The sequence below is a fragment of the Notechis scutatus genome, chromosome 1 (genome assembly GCF_049901735.1).
Source record: "Notechis scutatus isolate UNSWTSFEM ecotype Mainland chromosome 1, rNotScu1.2, whole genome shotgun sequence".
In the NCBI taxonomy this organism is placed as follows: domain Eukaryota; kingdom Metazoa; phylum Chordata; class Lepidosauria; order Squamata; family Elapidae; genus Notechis; species Notechis scutatus.
The window spans coordinates 305790793-305810219 of record NC_142009.1 but is presented as its reverse complement, the minus strand read 5'-3'; the positions used below and the strand labels follow the sequence as shown (position 1 = coordinate 305810219).

The 19427-nt window shown below is 35.2% G+C and overlaps 1 protein-coding gene across 6 annotated transcripts in view; it reads right to left on the bottom strand.

The window, feature by feature from the left end:
• The window catches only part of EML1 (EMAP like 1), a 149232-nt gene that overhangs the window by 2025 nt on the left and 127780 nt on the right, over positions 1-19427 (bottom strand). For all 6 annotated transcript variants that reach the window (XM_087952156.1, XM_087952155.1, XM_087952152.1 and 3 more), the window contains 10 exons: positions 18375-18474; positions 16092-16246; positions 15162-15287; positions 14330-14461; positions 10196-10263; positions 5093-5181; positions 3353-3450; positions 2485-2572; positions 2233-2328; positions 1351-1481 (listed from right to left, as the gene is read on the bottom strand). In XM_087952156.1, coding sequence (XP_087808282.1) covers positions 1351-1481; positions 2233-2328; positions 2485-2572; positions 3353-3450; positions 5093-5181; positions 10196-10263; positions 14330-14461; positions 15162-15287; positions 16092-16246; positions 18375-18474 — 1083 coding nt within the window. The remainder of the gene's footprint in view (positions 1-1350; positions 1482-2232; positions 2329-2484; positions 2573-3352; positions 3451-5092; positions 5182-10195; positions 10264-14329; positions 14462-15161; positions 15288-16091; positions 16247-18374; positions 18475-19427) is intronic.

Below are 19427 nucleotides of genomic sequence, written 5' to 3'. Positions count from 1 at the left end.
TTCTTCAGCTCTGACATTCTCTACCATCCAGTCAGAGCTGAAGAAGCTTCTTGGATGAGAAGCAAAACGTCTTTAAAGAAAAACCAGAAAATCCGGTTGCCTCTTGAAAAAGCACCTTTGGGACAATCATGACCTGGATGACTTGAGAATCTCCATAAATAGACAAATATATTATTTTCAAATGTATTTGCTTCTCACTGCTTTTAATGTAGGAATTCTTAGTCATTTAACTCCTTCTTTGATTGACAACCAGATAATGCAGCATAATTTGCATTGGTCCCAGAACAATTTGCTTTTAAAAAACAACCCATTACTGCAGGCGAGGGCATTAAGTGTTTAAATCTAAATTTAAACATTTAAACAAGCTTCCCGCTGGAGCAGGGATATTGATTTTGTCTCTAATGTTTCAAAACAGTATTGTTATCTGTGGCCACTTATTCACTGATAAGACTAAGAATCAGTAAGGCCAATTTACATAGTTGCAAGGCCACAGGGATTACATTTATCATTTTTAATAGATAAATGTATTTCCTAGAAGTGAATACCGCATCAAAAATAACTTCACTAACTTTTCAAGATAATGCACACCATAATCTGTAACACATCAGATTCATTTAGGAATTTTAGGATATATTTTGAAAGCTATAAAAAAGGAAGAAAGTCAATTTTATCTTTAAAATGGATACAACATTGATGTGCCATGGTGGCACAATGATTAGAAAGCAATATTGCAGATTAACTCTGATCACTGCTAGGAGTTCAATTTCTTCATTTCTGACTGGTTCAAGGTTGACTCAGCCTTGCATCCTTCCGAGATCAGTAAAATGAGGATCCAGATTGTTGGGGGCAATATGCTGACTCTGTAAACTGCTTAGAGAGGGCTATTGCTATTTGGTATAAGCACATTTCCTAGCTTGAGAAGACAGATATCAAATAATTAAGTTCTTTTAGGCATTCAACTCTTTTAATGTTTTCTGTTTTGTAATTTATTAAATGAATTGTTCTGTAATTCTTTAGTGAACAGCTTTATCTAAATTAATATCATTTGATTCCATTTTAAAATGCTAATGAGGAAACCTATATGGACTGATATATGTATTTACTGAATGACTGTGATATAAATTGTTACATGGATATAGTACTATCTAAATCTGCATGAAATTCAATGAAAGAAACAATTATAAATACAATTTAGTTTCTATAATTATTAAAATAATAACTGAAACCATGTTAAATTCAAGTTGACAGAATACAAATAAAAGATACCTTCTTCAAAATATTCAAATCAAACAGTATGAATGATTTAATCAAAACTTATGCAAATAGTCTCTAATATAGCTGGTGCCTTACCCTAAATTGTGAGCATGGGTAAGAAAAGAGATGTACTTTGCCAAAGTCATCACCAGTTGATAATAAATTTATTTCATGTGAGCGACAAAGGGCATTTATATCTGTGCCATCTGAACCTTCTGGCCATACACCTAAAATAAGAAATAATCATTTATATATTCAACTTTTTGAAGATCCCACTTCTTGCCAAAACTACAAATCTATCTGCATTATATTTCTGAACTGCTTAAAATATGGCATAAAACAATCCAGATCCCATTTCTTGGCACGTATCAGAATCTGGATGTCCCAGATAAAAACAGAGACTGAAACATGTGCTGAGATATAGCACTGGTGTTTTGTTAGACTGGTATATGTACAGGTTTAGTAAACACAGACTGAGTAAATATATCATGACTAAACCATGGATTGTTCAATATATGATAATAGCTAGATTTAAATTATATTATATAATATAAACCAAGGTTTATAAATAATGGTAGCTAGATTAAAAAGATGGTCCAATACACAATAATGGTAGCTAGATTAAAAAGATGGTCCAATACAATGCTCATTATGGCTTAGCACAAATTATGACACCAGACCAAATATGCTGCTATGAAGAAAGAAAAATGGAATTTATGTTGATTACAATGTAATAGTAACAGTAGTAGTGCTATTAAATTTATCATGTACTCATAACTATGAAGAATAAAAGCATAGAATAGAAACAGATATTAATACTATAGCCAGGAACAGTCAATTTAAAAAAATCATACTATAAAACAAGAAGTCTCAAAATTAAAAGAGCCTTAACATGTTACAAAAGATGAATGAATGCCTCCAACATTATAAATATTATAAATTGCCTATAGATGGCAGTAATGAACATCATATACTTACCAAAAACATGAAATCCTAGAGTACACGTGTAAGTAGCCCATTCTATATCTCTAGTGGTTTCCACACTTACTACTTGCTTACAAGCTGAAGGAACCCCTATTAAGAATAAAAAATTGGGAATGAAAATATTAATGATAAAGCGTTAGGATAATTATAACTGAAAACTAAAAGACCAAAGATAATCTCTATAATGGAATCTTGGTACTAAAGAACATACTCTTTATTCAAGGCAATATACTATTTGTTACTTACAGTATAGGATTTCATAGTCCCCTGAATTAGACACAAGATACTGAGAGTTAGCAGACCAATCCAAGTGAGTAATGAAACTGGAATGACCCTATGAAGAGATGCATTGTATTAATTCCAACAGCATAACATTATACATAGTTGCATCTTGCAACAAACCAGAAGTTGTGGAATGTTTCCAGTAGAGTGCCTAAAAAACTTTTGTCCCACCTACTATGCAAGTATGGACTAAGCTGTTTCTTAGCTGACCATTCTCTTGGCAGCATCTTTTTGTCCACTCTCCCAACATCTTTCTCACAAACAATTATACTTTGACCTTAAAAACTTGTATTTGTCTTGAGTATTTATTTTATGGTAATCCTGACTGTATAATTCGAATGAGAAATCAGTAACTCGTTCTCCAGTTTCAAAATGATTTTAATTATTGGTTCATAAATGCAACAAATTCTTGACTATTTACTCTTTTCTTTTTGAACCCCAAATTATTGTTACTGTCTTTCTGGAAGCAATGTAAACAAAAAAAATGTCAAAAAACTCACTCTAGTCAATTCCTCAATTAGTGCAGGACATCACTAACATTTTAGTCCTAAAGCCTGAGTAAGAGCCATGTTTTTAGGCTTTTTGAAAGGCCAACAAAATTGGAGCCATGTACACTTTAGGGGAGGGATACTGTTCCCCAGGGTAGGCACAATTACAAAGAATATGTAATCATTTAAATATACACTAATCTTTCAATAGAATTAAACATTTTCAAATATTTGTTACTCAAATATTTTGTTACTTTCAAGATATTAAATAAATCAACTTGGGATATTAAATAAATACAAAAAGAAGCCTGTATGCCTAAGAATATAATAAGATTATGACTTACTGAACATTTGCCAATTCTACTGTATTTTCTTCCATTGTCACTAACACTGTATATATAAATGCAATTGTCATGAGAGCCTATTGCCAAGAAGTTGCCATCTGCAAAACAGAAACAATAAAACTGTAATCACACTGATGAAGCAGAAATATTATTTGAGCAAGCACTTTTAAAATATATCTGGAAGTGAGATTACATACAATAAGGCACTGGGAAGAGATCCCTTTCTCCTACATGAATTTTTCCATGTTTCAGTTTAAATCTGAGGCCCTATTTCAGGGAATGAAGGCATCTAAGTGTATTAATTGATATAAATCATTTCAATGACACTTTCTTTATTATATTCTCTCCTTAAAGATTTACAAAGGTTTTTAGGCTTGTGGGGTATGGTGTTGAGCTGTGATGATTGCTTTTTAAAAACATATTTTTAAACTGATTTTTTATCATAGGATTTGTTTAATTTTATTATTCATATTTTGTTTTGTACAAGGAATTGTATTATAGAGGCTGCCCTTGAGGGACCACCATAATACAATTTGAGGTTTTAATAATTACTAGAATTATAACATACAAACATATATTTCACCAAGAGCTTTTATTCAAGCATAAATACCACAAGATATTAGAAAACTTAAGACCTGCTTAGCTGCTCGAGGGGCAATCTGTATTTTTGCTTTTATATTTATTAATAAGGTTTTTATATTGTATATTTTTTGATTTTATTTATTTATTGTTCTTATTGATTCTGGTTTGCTGCCCATAGTCACCATTGGTGAGCTGGACAGCTATATAAAATTAATTAATTGGTTACTTATACAGTATTTCATTCAGATCAATGAATGAAAAGAGCAACTCTTGGTGGTTTGAATCATAAGGAATGAATGCATAAGTCCATTGCGATGAGTCAACATGAAAGTAATTTTTAGCATGGTCTACCAGTGACAAATGGGCAAAAGACACAGTCATAGTAGCAACTGGATACTGAGGTATCTGGTTTCCAAAAGTGAAATTAGGATTAGGATATGCCCTTGCCAAGCTTCCCATTACTACAAGGAAATTGCACCTATGTGGTTAAATTCTACTATATTCGCTTATTTATTTAGATAATTTATATGGCTGCCCGCTCATTTTTTAGTGATTCTAGGTGAAAAATATAAGCCCAATATACAAAGAGTAAAAACAACACACACACACACAATCTCTCCTGGCGACAACAAGCAATCAAACAAGCCATTTGATGGGCTTCATCCCACTCTGGATTCCGCATCACGTCTGCTTCCTATAACCATATTCTATATCACTTCAAGCTTCCCAGCATAAAGTTTAGCATAAAGTTCATCTTAGGTTAGGACAAACCTAATGCACATGGGTTTTTGACACAACAGTTCATTATTTTACTATTTACAAAGGAATTCTAGTAACATGGTGCAAGAGCTTAATCTAGACACCACACCTAAATCAAAAGAACTGACTGAAAGTCATAGTAGCATTATTATGCCAAAATGAAATGATACAAATTTGCAATTGATGAAAAAAATAAGAAATTTCAGTTTCAGTTGAAATGGTATTCTGATTAAAGAAATCAAAATATATTCACAATTCACTTTTTTATAATTCCAGAGATTCTGATCAGCAGAAGCAAGAATTGCAAAACTGTTATTTATGGAGATTAATCGCTATGTTATGAAAATTCTTTTTTGATTAACCAACTGATTAAATGATGCCAAAGAAACAAGTCCAAACCTGGTGAGTAACGCATTGTGGACAGCTGTTCATTTCCATCTGTATGTACAGTGACCAAATCCTTTGTTTCAGTATCAAACACAAACCACCTGTTAAAAACATTAAGAGGATAAAGTTGTTTCATATGAAAGCTGCTAAATCAGATCAAAGATAGCCTTAGTTCAGCCTCTACAACTTTGTATCCTCCACATAAAAAGTATGTGTTGGTACCCCTTAACAGTTCCTGTTGGTTTACAAGGGATGTAAGTATTACTCTAAACAATGTATATAATGTTTGCATAAAAACTAAAATATTAAGTAAAATTTGTAAATAAATAAATAAATTGAAAAAGGGAAGAACTTTGTTTCAACCCCAGAGGCTATTTATTTTGTGATATGGATCCCATTATAGAAAGTCAAATTAGTTTTTAATGACAAAGTATCCAATGGTTAAACCACAATAAGTACTCTAATAATGTGGGGTAGACTAGACAGTATGGGCCTAAACCACATACTGTATATCTCTGTACATCATTATGAACATCCTGAGTTGAACACAGGAAGCAGCTAACAGTCTGTTTCTTTTTCTTTTTTAATTCATGTTTTATTTACAGTTTTCCTTTCACACCATACATATTTTGTGGACAGTGCATTTACTGGGTCAATGTCTTTTTTAAATAGTGTTAACAATGATAATACAAATAAGTATATATAAGCCTAATCTTCCAACTTTAACAAATTATTCTCTCTTTATACTTCTTTCTCATTTTTTCTATTAATTCATTTAAGCATTAATAACATTTCTTTTCACCGTGTATTTATTATCCCCTATTAAGTCACTTATATTTAATATTTTAAAATTTACTCATTATTCCACCATACTTTCAATATCCCAAATATCTAGAACTTCTAATCAGACCAAATATTAACAAAATTCAGTAAATCCAGGGATTATATCTCAAAATCCCCACAATTTCTAATCTTTAAAAGTTTTAAATTCACAACATCTTTTAACACACGGTTAATATTAACAATACAATTAAATTACCTAATCCTAAACTTCCACCTTCTTCCTTTAGCTGACTTTTAAATATAGCAAATTCTATTATCTATTAGTATATATGCTATATTTTCTACTTTTCCATTTTATTAACATATTTTATCGCTATCTATCATCTCTTAATCTTTTTGGAGTTCCATCATCTATTAACTTTTTAATCACCTTTTTCTTTCTCTCTCTTGGTTTTTTATAACTTTTTGTAATGTTTTTATACCCACTAAGTATTCTTTTCGGGTTGCCCTTTATCTCTTTCTGCTGCATCCTTTGAACTCTCATACATAAGTCTTTCTTTTTTTTAAAAAGAGATTTTTCTTTTTTTTCCTCTAAACTTTTTTTTTGAAGAGATTTTTCTTTTTCTCTGTAGAGAAAAAGATTTATAAATTTCTAACGAGTTCCTACTGATCAATCCTTTCTCTTAATTATCTTTGTCTTCTTGCATCTCATTTTGATTTTTTTCTTCCACTGCTTTTTCTAATTTCTCATCTATTTTCTGAATATTTTGTTCATCTTTTTCCCCCAGTTGTTGAGGAGCTTCTACACTATTTCTTTATCTTTAGACAATCCCCTTGTCTCCTTATTGTTCTTTATAGTTTCATGCATGTTTTTAAGCATCAAAATTATTTTTTCATATTCCTCTATTATCCCCTGGTAATCCATTTTATTTCAATTCAATACAAATTACTCAATATACCTCTATAGTTCCAATGTCTCAATATTTAAACACTCCCACAGAGCCAGTTATTAGTAAAATTTAATCAATCTCATAGTTATACCTCCAAATCTCCTAAGTTTATAATTTTTAAAATTCTTTAGTATTTTACAGTCTTTTGATCTTCCAATTGTCTTCTCAATTGTCCAAATTTTAAAGTCTTATTTAATTTTCCTTCTTTTTCCTTTTCTTCTGTCACTTTTCTTCTTTTGCCTCGTATGATGTCCTATCAAATAGCATTAGTAGTCCAAATCCAAATTAGTCCACTATGTTTTCTCCAATCTTTCAAGTCCTCAGTCCAATAACCAGTTTCAATAGAATTTAATTATTAGCAATTTAATTTGTCTTTAAAATCTTCAAGAGGGGGTGAAACTCACTCAATAATTCAAAATATACAAATTGCCTTCTAAGATAAGAGTCAAAGTCAGGCCATTTTCCAGGCTCTGTTTACTTTCTTCTGTTATGTGTATTAAACATTCGTCACTTTCACTGAAAGTTCTCACACTGTAGTGCCTCTCCTTTTCCAGTAGATGGCTCTCCATCCAAGTTCCAGCATTAAACAGTATGTCAAAAACAGCTGATTTTCCAATAAATCCAGAGGATTTAAGAATACAAATAAAAAAGACAATTTCTCCCAAAAATCACCTTTCAAGTTGTTTAGCTTTTTCCAGACTTTCTATAATTTAAAGCTTCCTTTGAGCATTCTTTCCCCTCTTAATTTTCAATCCTTAATCTTCTCCATGAGACTAATCGCCATTTCCTCAGTACTTGGAGGTTATTTTTAAAAATTCTTTCAAAAATTCTTATATTTAAATAAAGTCTTTAAAGTAAGAGTTGGATATTATCTCACCCAGTTTCAATGCTCTGTCCATACACTGCTCCAGCATAAATCTTTGGTCCTAGTTGTCCCAGCTTGTGACTGCCAAAAATGGCCGTCGTCCCTGTTGCTGCTCAAGGGAGCTTGCTTCTGACCTAATGAGGAATTTGCGAGTTCCTCATGGTCCACGAAGCGCCTCTCCTTTCTTTGCCGCCCTTACAAGGCGATTTTGATCCCGTAGGGTCTCCTGACAGCAGTTGCTGGCTGGATTTCATGGGACTCAGCGGAGACTGCTAATTTCCAAGCTGTTCTTGCCGCAACATCAGCCAGAAGAGACCAAACAGACCAAATAGTCTGTTTCAAACAGGGTAACCTGGGTCCCTCCAGGAAGCATCACTCACTGTCCATGCTGTGGAATCCTGGAATATCTATATTTCTGAAGTATGTCCCACAGCTACCATATAAAAATCAATTAAAATAGTCCAGGCTTCATATTATGAACAGTTGAGTTACTGACCCTAAGTCTTTCTTCCAAAGACTGAGCTAGTTTTTCAGCTGAATGTAATAAAAGACATTTCTTGACAAAGACATAGTATTAAGTGGTATTCATCACTGAACTGGATCCAGGATGACCCCAAGTAGAAATCTGCATTTAGGAGGGAACCACTACCTTTTCCAGAGATACCTTTGTTCAGACTCCCCAAGTCTGCTTTCTCTGACTTCTCACAAAGAAACAGTAATACTTGTTACAGGATACAACATGTAAAAACTCCTGGGGCCGCAGGGCTACTGCTCTCTCCAACTTCTTGATTTAATATACAGTGAAGAGCATTGTATAACAGTTAAAATTGCATAGGTCCAACACACTTTTAAGCAAAAACCTTTTTTTAAGGTGGTGGAGAATTTTACCTGCAAAAGAACAGCAGAATCAGGATGGAGTCTTCAGTGACCCTAAATATCATGATTTAGGAAGGCTCTATCATGGGACCAGCACAAACAATTCAAAAACCTACCCTCAGCAGTCAAATAACAAAACTGAGACAGACCCTAGTACAGCTAATCCTCAACTTACAACCGTTTGCTTAGTGACCGTTCAAAGTTACAATGACACTAAAAAAAAACCTGACTTATAACTATTTCTCAAACTTATGACCATTGCAGCATCCCCATGGTCATGTGATTTACATTCGGATGCTTGGCAACTGACTCACATTTATGACAGTTGCAGTGTCCCGGGGTCATGTGATCACCTTTGGTGACCTTCTGCCAAGTAAAGTCATTGGGGAAACCAGATTCGCTTAACAACCATGTTACTAATTTAACAACTATAGTGATTCACTTAACAAATGTGGCCCTAGATCAGAGATCTGCAATCCCTGGGCCATGGACCAACATCGGTCCATGGCCTGTTAGGCAGTGGGCCATACACCTGGAAGTGAGCGGTGGGTGAGTGAGCAAAAATAAAACCATCCCCCCCTCAGATCCGTGAAAAATTGTTCTTCTATGAAACCGGTCCTGCTGCCAAAAAGACTGTTGCCCTACATGACACTGAACCTAGCATAAGACCAGGGGGTTGCTAATGAAAAACTGCCCAAACTAAGCATAATCAACCTCATATGATATTAGTATACTGATAGCATTTGACATTGACCACATACCAAACAGCCCTAAAAAGGTTTGAGTCAGATTTAGCTTGGTTAAATAAAAATGTCTTTGCTGTAAGTAGATCATAAAGGAATTAATTGCATTAACAAGTCTGCTTTTTTGCCATCTTTTGTTCTACTTTACCAATATATTGCTTTTTATATTTTATTTGTGAACTGTCTAGACTAGTTGGGAGTTTGGCTGGTATATAAATATCTTGTATTCCTAGGCTTTGAACATAAGATCAAATATTATTTCGGAATGTCAAATACTTAAAATGTGAGTTATCAACAATTCAGGATGTGGACATGCAAGAAATTATTTCTATTAATTACTATTACTAGCATTACCATTCTTCCTTTATGAAAAGTTGTCTTAACTCATATACAATAGTCAATCTTTATATGAATTTGGATCAAACTTAACGTAACATTCAGGATATAACTTCACTTTTACTTTGTGTGAATACAAGTAGTCCTCAATTTATAACAACTGGGAGCAGCATTTCTATTGAAGGTGGTTGTTAAGTGAGTTGTGCTTGATTTTACAACCTTTTTTGCCATGGATGTTAACAAATTATTGCAGTGAATTATGTGCTCATAAAGTGAATCCTGCTTCCCACACTGACTTTGTCAGAAGCTAGCTGGGAAAGTAGCAAATGGCAATCATGTGACCCCAGGACGCTGCAACTGTTACAAATACTTCATACTCAATTTTAGATCATGTGACCGTGGGGATGCTGGGACAGTCGGAAGTAAAAGGAACAGCTGTAAGTCACTATTTGTGACTGTTGGAGTTCTGAACAGTTGCTGAACAAATGGCTTTAGGGTAAAGACTACCTGCATTTAATCACTAGGAAAACCCATTATCTGAGACAACATATTTAACACTTACCTTCCAGTGAGCGTTCCTACTGCAACTACAGACCCTGAAGGATGAAAACCAGAAGACTGTGCTGCATCCTACAATGTTCCAAAAGAATTATATTTGTTCAATAATAGCCAAACATTTATATATAAAGCAAATTGTTACAAAACAGTCTATGAGCTCTTATTCTTGTTTTAAATAAGTGTTAATAACTCAGTCTCAACTGTTGACAACTCAGTTTACTTGACATGTCACCTGGGAAAGGTAAAGGAATGAAACCTAAGTCAGAAGGGAAATGGATTATTCCACATATTCCAGAAAGAAGTGCCTCAAAGCCATAAAAAGTAATTTTGTGATACAAAGTTTGAAGCATAATTTAAATATTCATATTGAACTGTGGCATTGAAAATAAGATTATCCCGATACAGCATACTGTCAGAGAAGGGTATGTAAGAAATTTTAGCTATCATCAATAATACGAATAAAGTTCCCAAGTCATTAATACATAAGAAAAGAACATGACTAATTATGTGAAATCATTTTTGTTGAATGTGAGACTTCTGAAAGGAATTTATGTAATAGAATTATGCATTTTAAAAACAGGATATTAAGGTCAATATACTGAAATGAAGGCTAAATAATGCTAGGATTCCAGAACTGAATATTTGTATTGAGAACCTTCCAAAATCAAATAAATCCTTGAGCGCACTTGGGAGAGAAAATTGGAGCTATATAAGATGCTGTTCCTACCCTGTTTCGCTGCCTGGAGGCTGTTAAATGGGCTGCAAGAGATTTTGGGCTTTAGGGCTTTCTGCATCTGGGACTTTACCATCTTTGGTGCTGTACCAGACAGACTTAGTGAAATCTAGGTGTGTTCCTGGACTCAACTCCTGTTTAAAGAATAGGTGGCAGTAAGAACTAGGAGGACCTTTACACAGCTTCATATTGAGCATCAGTTATGCCTATTTTTTAATCAAGAGGCTCAAAGTTACTCATGCCCTTGTCATTTCGTCATTCTTATGAAGTCGACCAAAATGACATTCAAGCCCAAATTGTTTATACTTTACCTCACAGTTAATGTAACATGAAAATCATTCAGTGGATGAAGTAGAAACTACAAGGGATTGCTTGGATCTTCTTGGAAAAAAATGACATTTAATCCATTTTACCTGAGAAGTTTCATATGGTTTTGCTCTATATTGACTTTTGATTGAATCTCACCTTAATGGAGGATATGTTGGGGGGGGGGGGAGGCATTGCTTTTTATTGTTTTTATATTGGATTTTTTGTCTTTGTAAACCATTTGGAGTTACTAAGAGTGAATTGGGCTGCCTTATACATTTTTATAAATAAACAAATAAATATCACAAATACATTTTATGCAAATAAAGTAAGTCATTTTTATGTTTCCAAAACATACTCATGACATTCCCTCTATTTCAAGTGCTTAGGTTGCCATGGCAGTACCATCCACACAAAAGAGAGCTATTAGCAGATGCAGGAAAATCCACAATTTAGCTAAGTAGAAAAAACCTCAAAAACTGAGCATGCATAAATAATCCAATAGACTATTAATCACCATGGTGGTACTAGTTAGCTGTCTGACTAGACTGGTGAACATAGAAATACTGTGTTTTGTTTCTTTCTTTTTTAATGTATATAAATTCACTATAGGCACCAGGCTAGAAAGCAGGAGACCGTGACTAAGTCTTAGCCATGAAAATCAGCTGGGCCAGTCACTCTTCTCAGCCCAACTCACCTCACAGGGCTGTTGTTGTGGGGAAAATTAAGTGGAGGAAATAAAATAAAGTGAGATTTGTTAAACTGTTATTTTTACAATTAGCTGACTTCTCTCAGAAGTGAACACTCAGGAAGTATATGAAGCTTGGATGAATGCCTGTACAGTATTGCTGTGGATGATATTTCAAATGTTTCAAATTGAAGCATACCATTCTTAAAATTAAAAACTTGTCAAGTCAAGAAATCCTCAGCATGTTACATGATACCAGTAGTTGTCCATACAGTATTGGCCTTATGCTCTACCTAATAGATTATCCAAATAGATTGGGAAGTCATTACATGGAAACGTTGAATGAACCATTTCTATCAAATCTTTCTTACTGTGAACAGTCTCTCTGAGACTGCACCAAATGCAAGATTTATCATTCTCCTTGCTAAAGTCTCTAATAGAGGAAAATGGGGAAAGGGGGAATTCTTCTCTTATTCAGACAGTAGATACCTAGAAATCTTTCCGTATTACATGATGAAAAGGGGCAATTTCTAACAAGCAGCATGAAAATAATTGTATGAATGGGAAGCTTTGATATTATGTAAGTGAATCAGGTGAATGAATGGGAATTTACAGGATATATATATATATATATATATATATATATATATATATATATATGTATGTATGTATGTATGTATGTATGTATATGTATGTATGTATGTATGTATGTATATGTATATGTATATGTATATATATATGTATACATACGCCTGTGTATGTGTGTGTAGGTCTAGGTGTGTTTGGGTCTTTTCCTGTGTAAGATTAAGAGTATCTTGGCGACATTTCGGCGAGGTCCCACTCACCATCCTCAGGCTGGTGCTTTCGGCTTCGTGCCAGTGCAAGCAGTGTGTGATCGGAACTGCTGTCTCTCTATAAATACTGGTGGTGGGGGCTGGTGTGCTGGGCTGGTTGGCTGCACTGCTGCCTCTTGATTGGTTGATGGAGTTGATGTTGGTATAATGGGCTGTGTGCCAAGATACTCTTAATCTTACACAGGAAAAGACCCGAACACACCTAAACCTCTGTGTGTGTGTGTGTGTGTGTGTGTGTGTGTGTATATATATATATATATATATATAGTAGAGAGAGAGAGAGAGAGAGAGAGATAGAGAGATTTTGGTTTTCGGTTCCGAAGATCTAAAGTATCGGGTGGGGTTCGATGAGCTCTTCATCATCTCAGGCTTGCTCCGGCCGTGCTTCTCAGAGTGATGTGAGGGGGGGGGGGGGGGGGGGGGGGGTATATATATATATATTTATATATATATATATATTGGTGGGGGCTGGCTTCTGTGTGGGGGCTTAGGGGGCTGGCTAGGCTAGTCCCGCTGTGGGGAGCTGGTAGCTCTTGTGTTGTTGGCTGGTGCCAGGTGGGGGGCAGTTGTATGTATGGCTCAGATGGGTTTGAAGTGGGTGATGGCAGCTGCAGTCGGCTTTGGTTGTGGTCGTGTCTCATCTTCTGGTGGGTGTGGTCATTTTTGGTGTGGGGTGGCATCTTGTTGCCCCGTGTGCTGGTCTTCCTTTGGTCTTTCTGAGGGCGTAATGGCTGGTAAGCGGGAGGTGTCATCTCTTTATTCATGCTGTGTGGGCTTTTCATCTCTATGGCTTCTCTGATTATTCTGCTGGAAGTGTTCAGTTTTGGCGATAGTTCTGGTATTTTAAAGTCAATCATGTCCGTGGCTTTGAGGTGTTGGACCAGGGAAGAGGTTGGTTCTTCTTTAAAAATACCAGAACTATAAAACTGAACAAACTTGTTAGTGTGGATCTTTGGTTATGGTTTCTCTGCGAAGATTGGAAGTATCTAGGCAGCGTTTCAATGAAGTCTCATTCATCATCTTCAGGCTTGTGTCTTTGGCTCTGTGCTTCTCAGAGTGAGAAGCACAGAGCCGAAGACACAAGCCTGAAGATGATGAATGAGACTTCATCGAAACTGTTGCCTAGATACTTCCAATCTTACGCGAGAAACCCGAATAACAAAGATCCACATATATATATAAGATTATATATATATATATATATATATATATATATATATATATATATATATATATATATATATATAAAAATTATAATTGAGAAAATGATTCTGTAGGTAAATGCATCAGTTGGTGGATATGTGAATGTATATGGAGATGAATTAACATTGTATTGAGATGAATGTCAGGTGAATATACAAGAAAGGACACAGTAAAATACATAATAGCAATGATTCTGTTATTGCCTACTTAAGAGTAGCAATTCTCCCTTGATTGGCTTGTCCAGAGTGGATACAGCTCATAGTTCTAAAAATATTTCCAATTCCTCACTTAATATTTTGTTATAAAGGTAAAATTATATTTTAACTCCCCCCTCCTTTTTTAGAAAAAAAATACCTCTATAGTTTTGTTCCAGATTGGATGATGACTGATTGCATCCCAAAGCATAATGTGTTTGTCTTGCCCGCATGTAAAAAACTGAGGTTTGGTGGGATGGACTGCTAGTCCCCAAAGCTCATCAGTATGGCCCTGAATGAACACAGAAACATTTATTTGGTAGATCAACAATAGTTTGCACAGCATCATTAAGCCAGAAATCCTATCAAAACACTATACGAATAAAGTATTTATTATGCATATTATGTTTAGTTTCACTTGGTTTTACACACATATGCAAGCTAGTGTACAATCCAGGCACAAACTACTTAAATTATATCTGGGCTAAAGGTTATATTTGAACTCAGCATTTAAATATAATGCTAATTTAGCCATGCATAATTAGCCTACTTGTTTGTGTAAAAAGAAATAATCCTGGCTTGTCTGTATGCAGTAATCTATAATTTCAAGGTTCAAATATCATGGTAATTTATTTATGCATAATTAATTTACTGGTTTGTATAAAGGAAGGCTTAGGCGTACTGTGTTTAGTAATCCAGGATTATTGTCTTTAAATGAAGTGGAGATAATTCCACATCTGGTCCTTTTATTGGTAATACTAGAGAAAAACAGCTTTAAAAATCTATTCTGTTCCATCTGTAAAACTGTAAATTGGGGTTACATGGACTTTTTATTAAATTACTACTTATTTAGCAAGTTCTCAACTCATCCGCAAGAATAGTTTGTTCAGGTTTATTATGCCGTATTTTTCTAAAAAGTCATCCATTTAACGTTACCTGTTTTTGAAAACCTGGCTCTTAGGGAAAGATTGTAATGAAAAAATAATAACTACCTGGGTAATGGGAGAAAAGCCTCCTGACAAAGAACCTTGGAGCACAAAGTTTCGAGTGGTTCCTATCAAAACAATGTCCCCCTTCCCTTCTGCTATTGTTCTTATAGGACCATACTGCTCCAGAATCTGTTTTAGAAAAAAATGGAAATAGTTAAACTGAGTGTGTATTTAAGTATTTTTTCAAGTATACAACCCTATTATGCTTGCATAAAGATATCAATGAGATGGGAAAGATATTAGTTGAGCCGAATCAGTTCTTTCTTTTGGGAAACAAGACAGAAGTAACTTTTGTTAGTTAGAAGCAGAAAACAATGAAGTTTTGTTTGAAATAAAAGCATTTTAAGGGTTCCAGGAGCACTGCTGAGGGCTCTTCCTATTCTTTCCTAAGAAACAAAATTTACACAGAGGAAAATAGGAGAGATTTGTAGCCACTCTCAGTTACAATCCAAAGTAGTTATGACAAAGCTGACCTATAAGCAAATGTAATAAACATGCAAATGTATAATTTTTACATCTTACAAGAAAAAAATCAGCTGTTTCTCTAGACTGCATTTTATTCACCAGCTTCAAAGATCTATAAGGAGAGTTGGTGAGTGGTCAATGGGTCTATGGAACTGTGATGAGCATTTCCCCACAAACGAAGAAGATAATTAGTTACAAAGAATGTGTTCTATAGTCTCTTTCAAAGGACAGGAATATGTAGGACAAATTTGTAGGATAAGCATCAAAAAATATGGCCTCTTCAAAATAGGTGAATCATGTGATTTATCCAAAGTTACCAATATATGTACATAGAATACAGATATTGGTAATGAAAATCACACTAATATTTTTAGAAGAAATAAGGGAAAGTGCCTCAAGTGGTAAAACAATGAACATTCTTTAAAACAAAAATGTTTTCAGAGAAGTTTTAAAGCCTGGAGTCATTACCTCAGTTTTATGAATTTTCTGATAATTTCCATTCCAAGATATCAACTTTCTGTCCTTTCCACCTCCAGACACAAGAGTGCCATCTCGTAACATACAAAGGGCAAATATACCCCCTTCATGAGCTCCTTGAATTGCAGTGCTTATTCTGTTGGTACCTGGAAAGAAGAGGACAGAAGCTCATTAAAATAATGTTTTGTTGGTTTATTCATTTAGCTTTTCCTTTCCTGAAGGAAATAAAATGTGGTGGCCACTATAATTTCTTTCTGATCAGGAACTCTAAAGAAATGTTAAAGTTTTGAGAAGAAAAAACAATAAGTCAACTATAAAACAGGGTTGGGTTTCTAACATCCTAGATCTCCTCTTAGGGCTTTCTTTAAAAAACGGAGTTTTATAGCTAACGTGAAACAAAACAGGGTTGGGCAAGTCTAATTGCAAATAATAGCTTTTCCAAAGAAATGGACAGCAATAAGAGAAGGCTCCGCTGTTTGTGCCTTGCACTTAAGAATCCCTAAAGGAGTGGGCCTTGAGTGGTTATCCTGTTTAATAGCGATAACAATAGCGCTTAAATTTATACACTGCTCCATAATACTTTACAGCAGGGGTGTCCAACCTTGGCAACTTTAAGACTTGTGGACTTCAACTCCCAGAATTCCTCAGCCAGCTTTGCTGGCTGAGGAATTCTGGGAGTTGAAGTCCACAAGTCTTAAAGTTGCCAAGGTTGGACACCCCTGCTTTACAGTATTCACTGAGTGGCTTACAAATGTCAGCATATATGGGTCCTCATTTTATCGACCTTCGAAGGCTGCATCGAGCTTGAGCCTGTCAGGATTGAACTCCTGAGTACAGGCAGAGTTAGCCTGCAATGATGCAGTCTAACCACTGGGCAAGCTCAATCTCATTTGATGGACCATTTGAGTAAATTTACAGCTCATCTACAAATTTCACAGCATTCCTCATCCATGTGATCGCCATTGCAGACAGTATGTGTTTGCCTTGTTCCAGACATATGGTTTTTTTTTTTCTTTTTTCCCCACTGTGGAGATGAAAGATTAGAGAGAAACTGATTGCAAAAAAGTAAGCCGTTTGCTCTAATACATATTGAAAACAATGAAATTGTGCTGGCCACAGACTCACTATAGAAACAGCTTATAGTATTCTTTTGAAATCTTTCTTTCCAATTTCTTTGTTTTGCAAGGGGGGGGGGGGGGGAAGCAAGCAATTTGTACAGGCAAATTTGTCTGCCTAATCTGTCCTGCCACTGGTGCAATTGCACTGCTTTTGACTTGTAGAAAGCAAAGTTTCATCTCAGGAAAAAAAATTTTCTTCAATTTCTCTGCTGGGAAGGGAGGTCAAGTAAAGGAAAGATTGCCTATAGAAATTGGTCGATTCCAACCAGTGGTGGGATTCAAAAAAATTATACGACTGGTTCTGTGGGTGTGGGTTGGTGGGCATGGCGTGGGTTGGTGGGTGTGGGTTGGTGGGCATGGCAGGGGAAGGATACTGTAAAATCTCCATTCTCTCCCCACTCCTGAAGGAAGGTTACTGCAAAATCCCATTCTCTCCCCACCCCACTAACCTGCTTTCCAGTTCTGCTCTCCTGTGCAGGGCAACAAAAGAAGACTCAGACAATCAGCTGGGACTCGGCAGGCAGAAAATATAGATGGGTGTGGGACCAGTCAGAGGTGGTATTTGCCGGTTCTCCGAACTACTCAAAATTTCTGCTACTGGTTCTCCAGAATTGGTCAGAACTTGGTAAATACCACCTCTGATTCCAACCACCATCACCCTTTTGCAAAGCAAAGAGATTGGAGAGAAAGAGATTTCAAGAATTGTTTGTCCTTTTACACATTAAGAACAATGCGATCGTGCCAGCAACCTAGGGCTAGAAGTTGTAGATGCACTATGAAAATAGTTGAAAGTTATTGAAATCTTTTCCTCTGCTCTACAGAAAATTGGAGGGAGGTGTTTTAAAAAATAAGCAAGCAATTTATGTCGGTAATCTATTTTTTCCAGCTGCTGGTGCTAATTCACCAGTTGTAGTAGTAATAGTACTGTTATACTATACTATAATATAGTATACTATAATATAAGCCTAATAAGCCTAAAATAATCCTATCTATTATTTTGAGAAATAACATTTTGCATAAAAATAGGATTAAATTATGTCTCAAAGATTTTCTCCCAAAGTCTTACCTATTTTAATGTGTATGTCTAAAGATAATTTTTCCCTTCTATATACAGTAAAATGTAATTTACTATTATGCAAGTTCATACTTTCCTTACCCTTTCCCCATACTAAGATATTTCCACTTGAATCTCCTGTGATTGTATCACCATTTTCAGAAAATGTCACACACAAGACAAACTTTGGCTTTTCTTGTTTCTACAGGATAAAATAAAACATCACTGAACAATATACTTTTATTATATATTTCATATATTCTGTTCAGTTACCTATGTATTAACTATTTAAAAAACACTGCTTTTCTCCCTAATGGAGAAAAAAATAAATACAGTAACATTTAAAAGAACAATGCCTTGTGTTCATGGTTTAAAAGCGACAAAGTTATATTACAATCTTAATGTAGTAGACAGGGGTACCACACTTAAGGTCCAGAGGCTGGATCTGGCCCGTGGGGTGCTTAGATCGGGCCTGCGGGGTTGCCCTGGAAACAGTGAAGGACTGCCTCTGCCAGTGAAAACTGAGCTCGGGATGGTCACCCATGGCCCTTCCTAGCTCCATTTTCACTAGCAGAGAGTTGCAGGATGCTGTCGCAGCAAAAAACTGAGCTGGGGAACCCATTTTTGCTGCCAGAGCACTCGGGAACAGTGATGTCAAGCTGGCCATGCCCATCCTGGCCACACCCTCTCCAGTCCCCCAAGGTCAAACACAACCCTGATGCGGCCCTCAATAAAATCGAGTTTGACACCCCTGTAGTAGAACAACTGTATATGTATAAATTATATGAATAGCCTACATTGTATATATACTTTCTCTCCCTAGTCTTGACTTGTTGCTCCTAAAAAACAATGTAATATCAAGAGCCACTGTCTATTAACTAAGAGGCTTGAAAGATAATTGATGATATTTGGCAAAAATGGTGTACGAACAAATGTGATTTTAAAAAATATCTTTATATTAAATATTAACTCAGGAAAATGGCAAGGAAATAGAGAAAGATAGAGGGAAACCTCCACTTTAAGGTTTATCAAGCAAAAGGGAAAAGAAATAATAAAAGACATAGCATGACAATGTGCAAAATAGGATCCTATTAAGCACAAAAAGATTACTAAAATAAGAAAGTGATCTTAGTAGTAAAAGAATATCTTAACAGT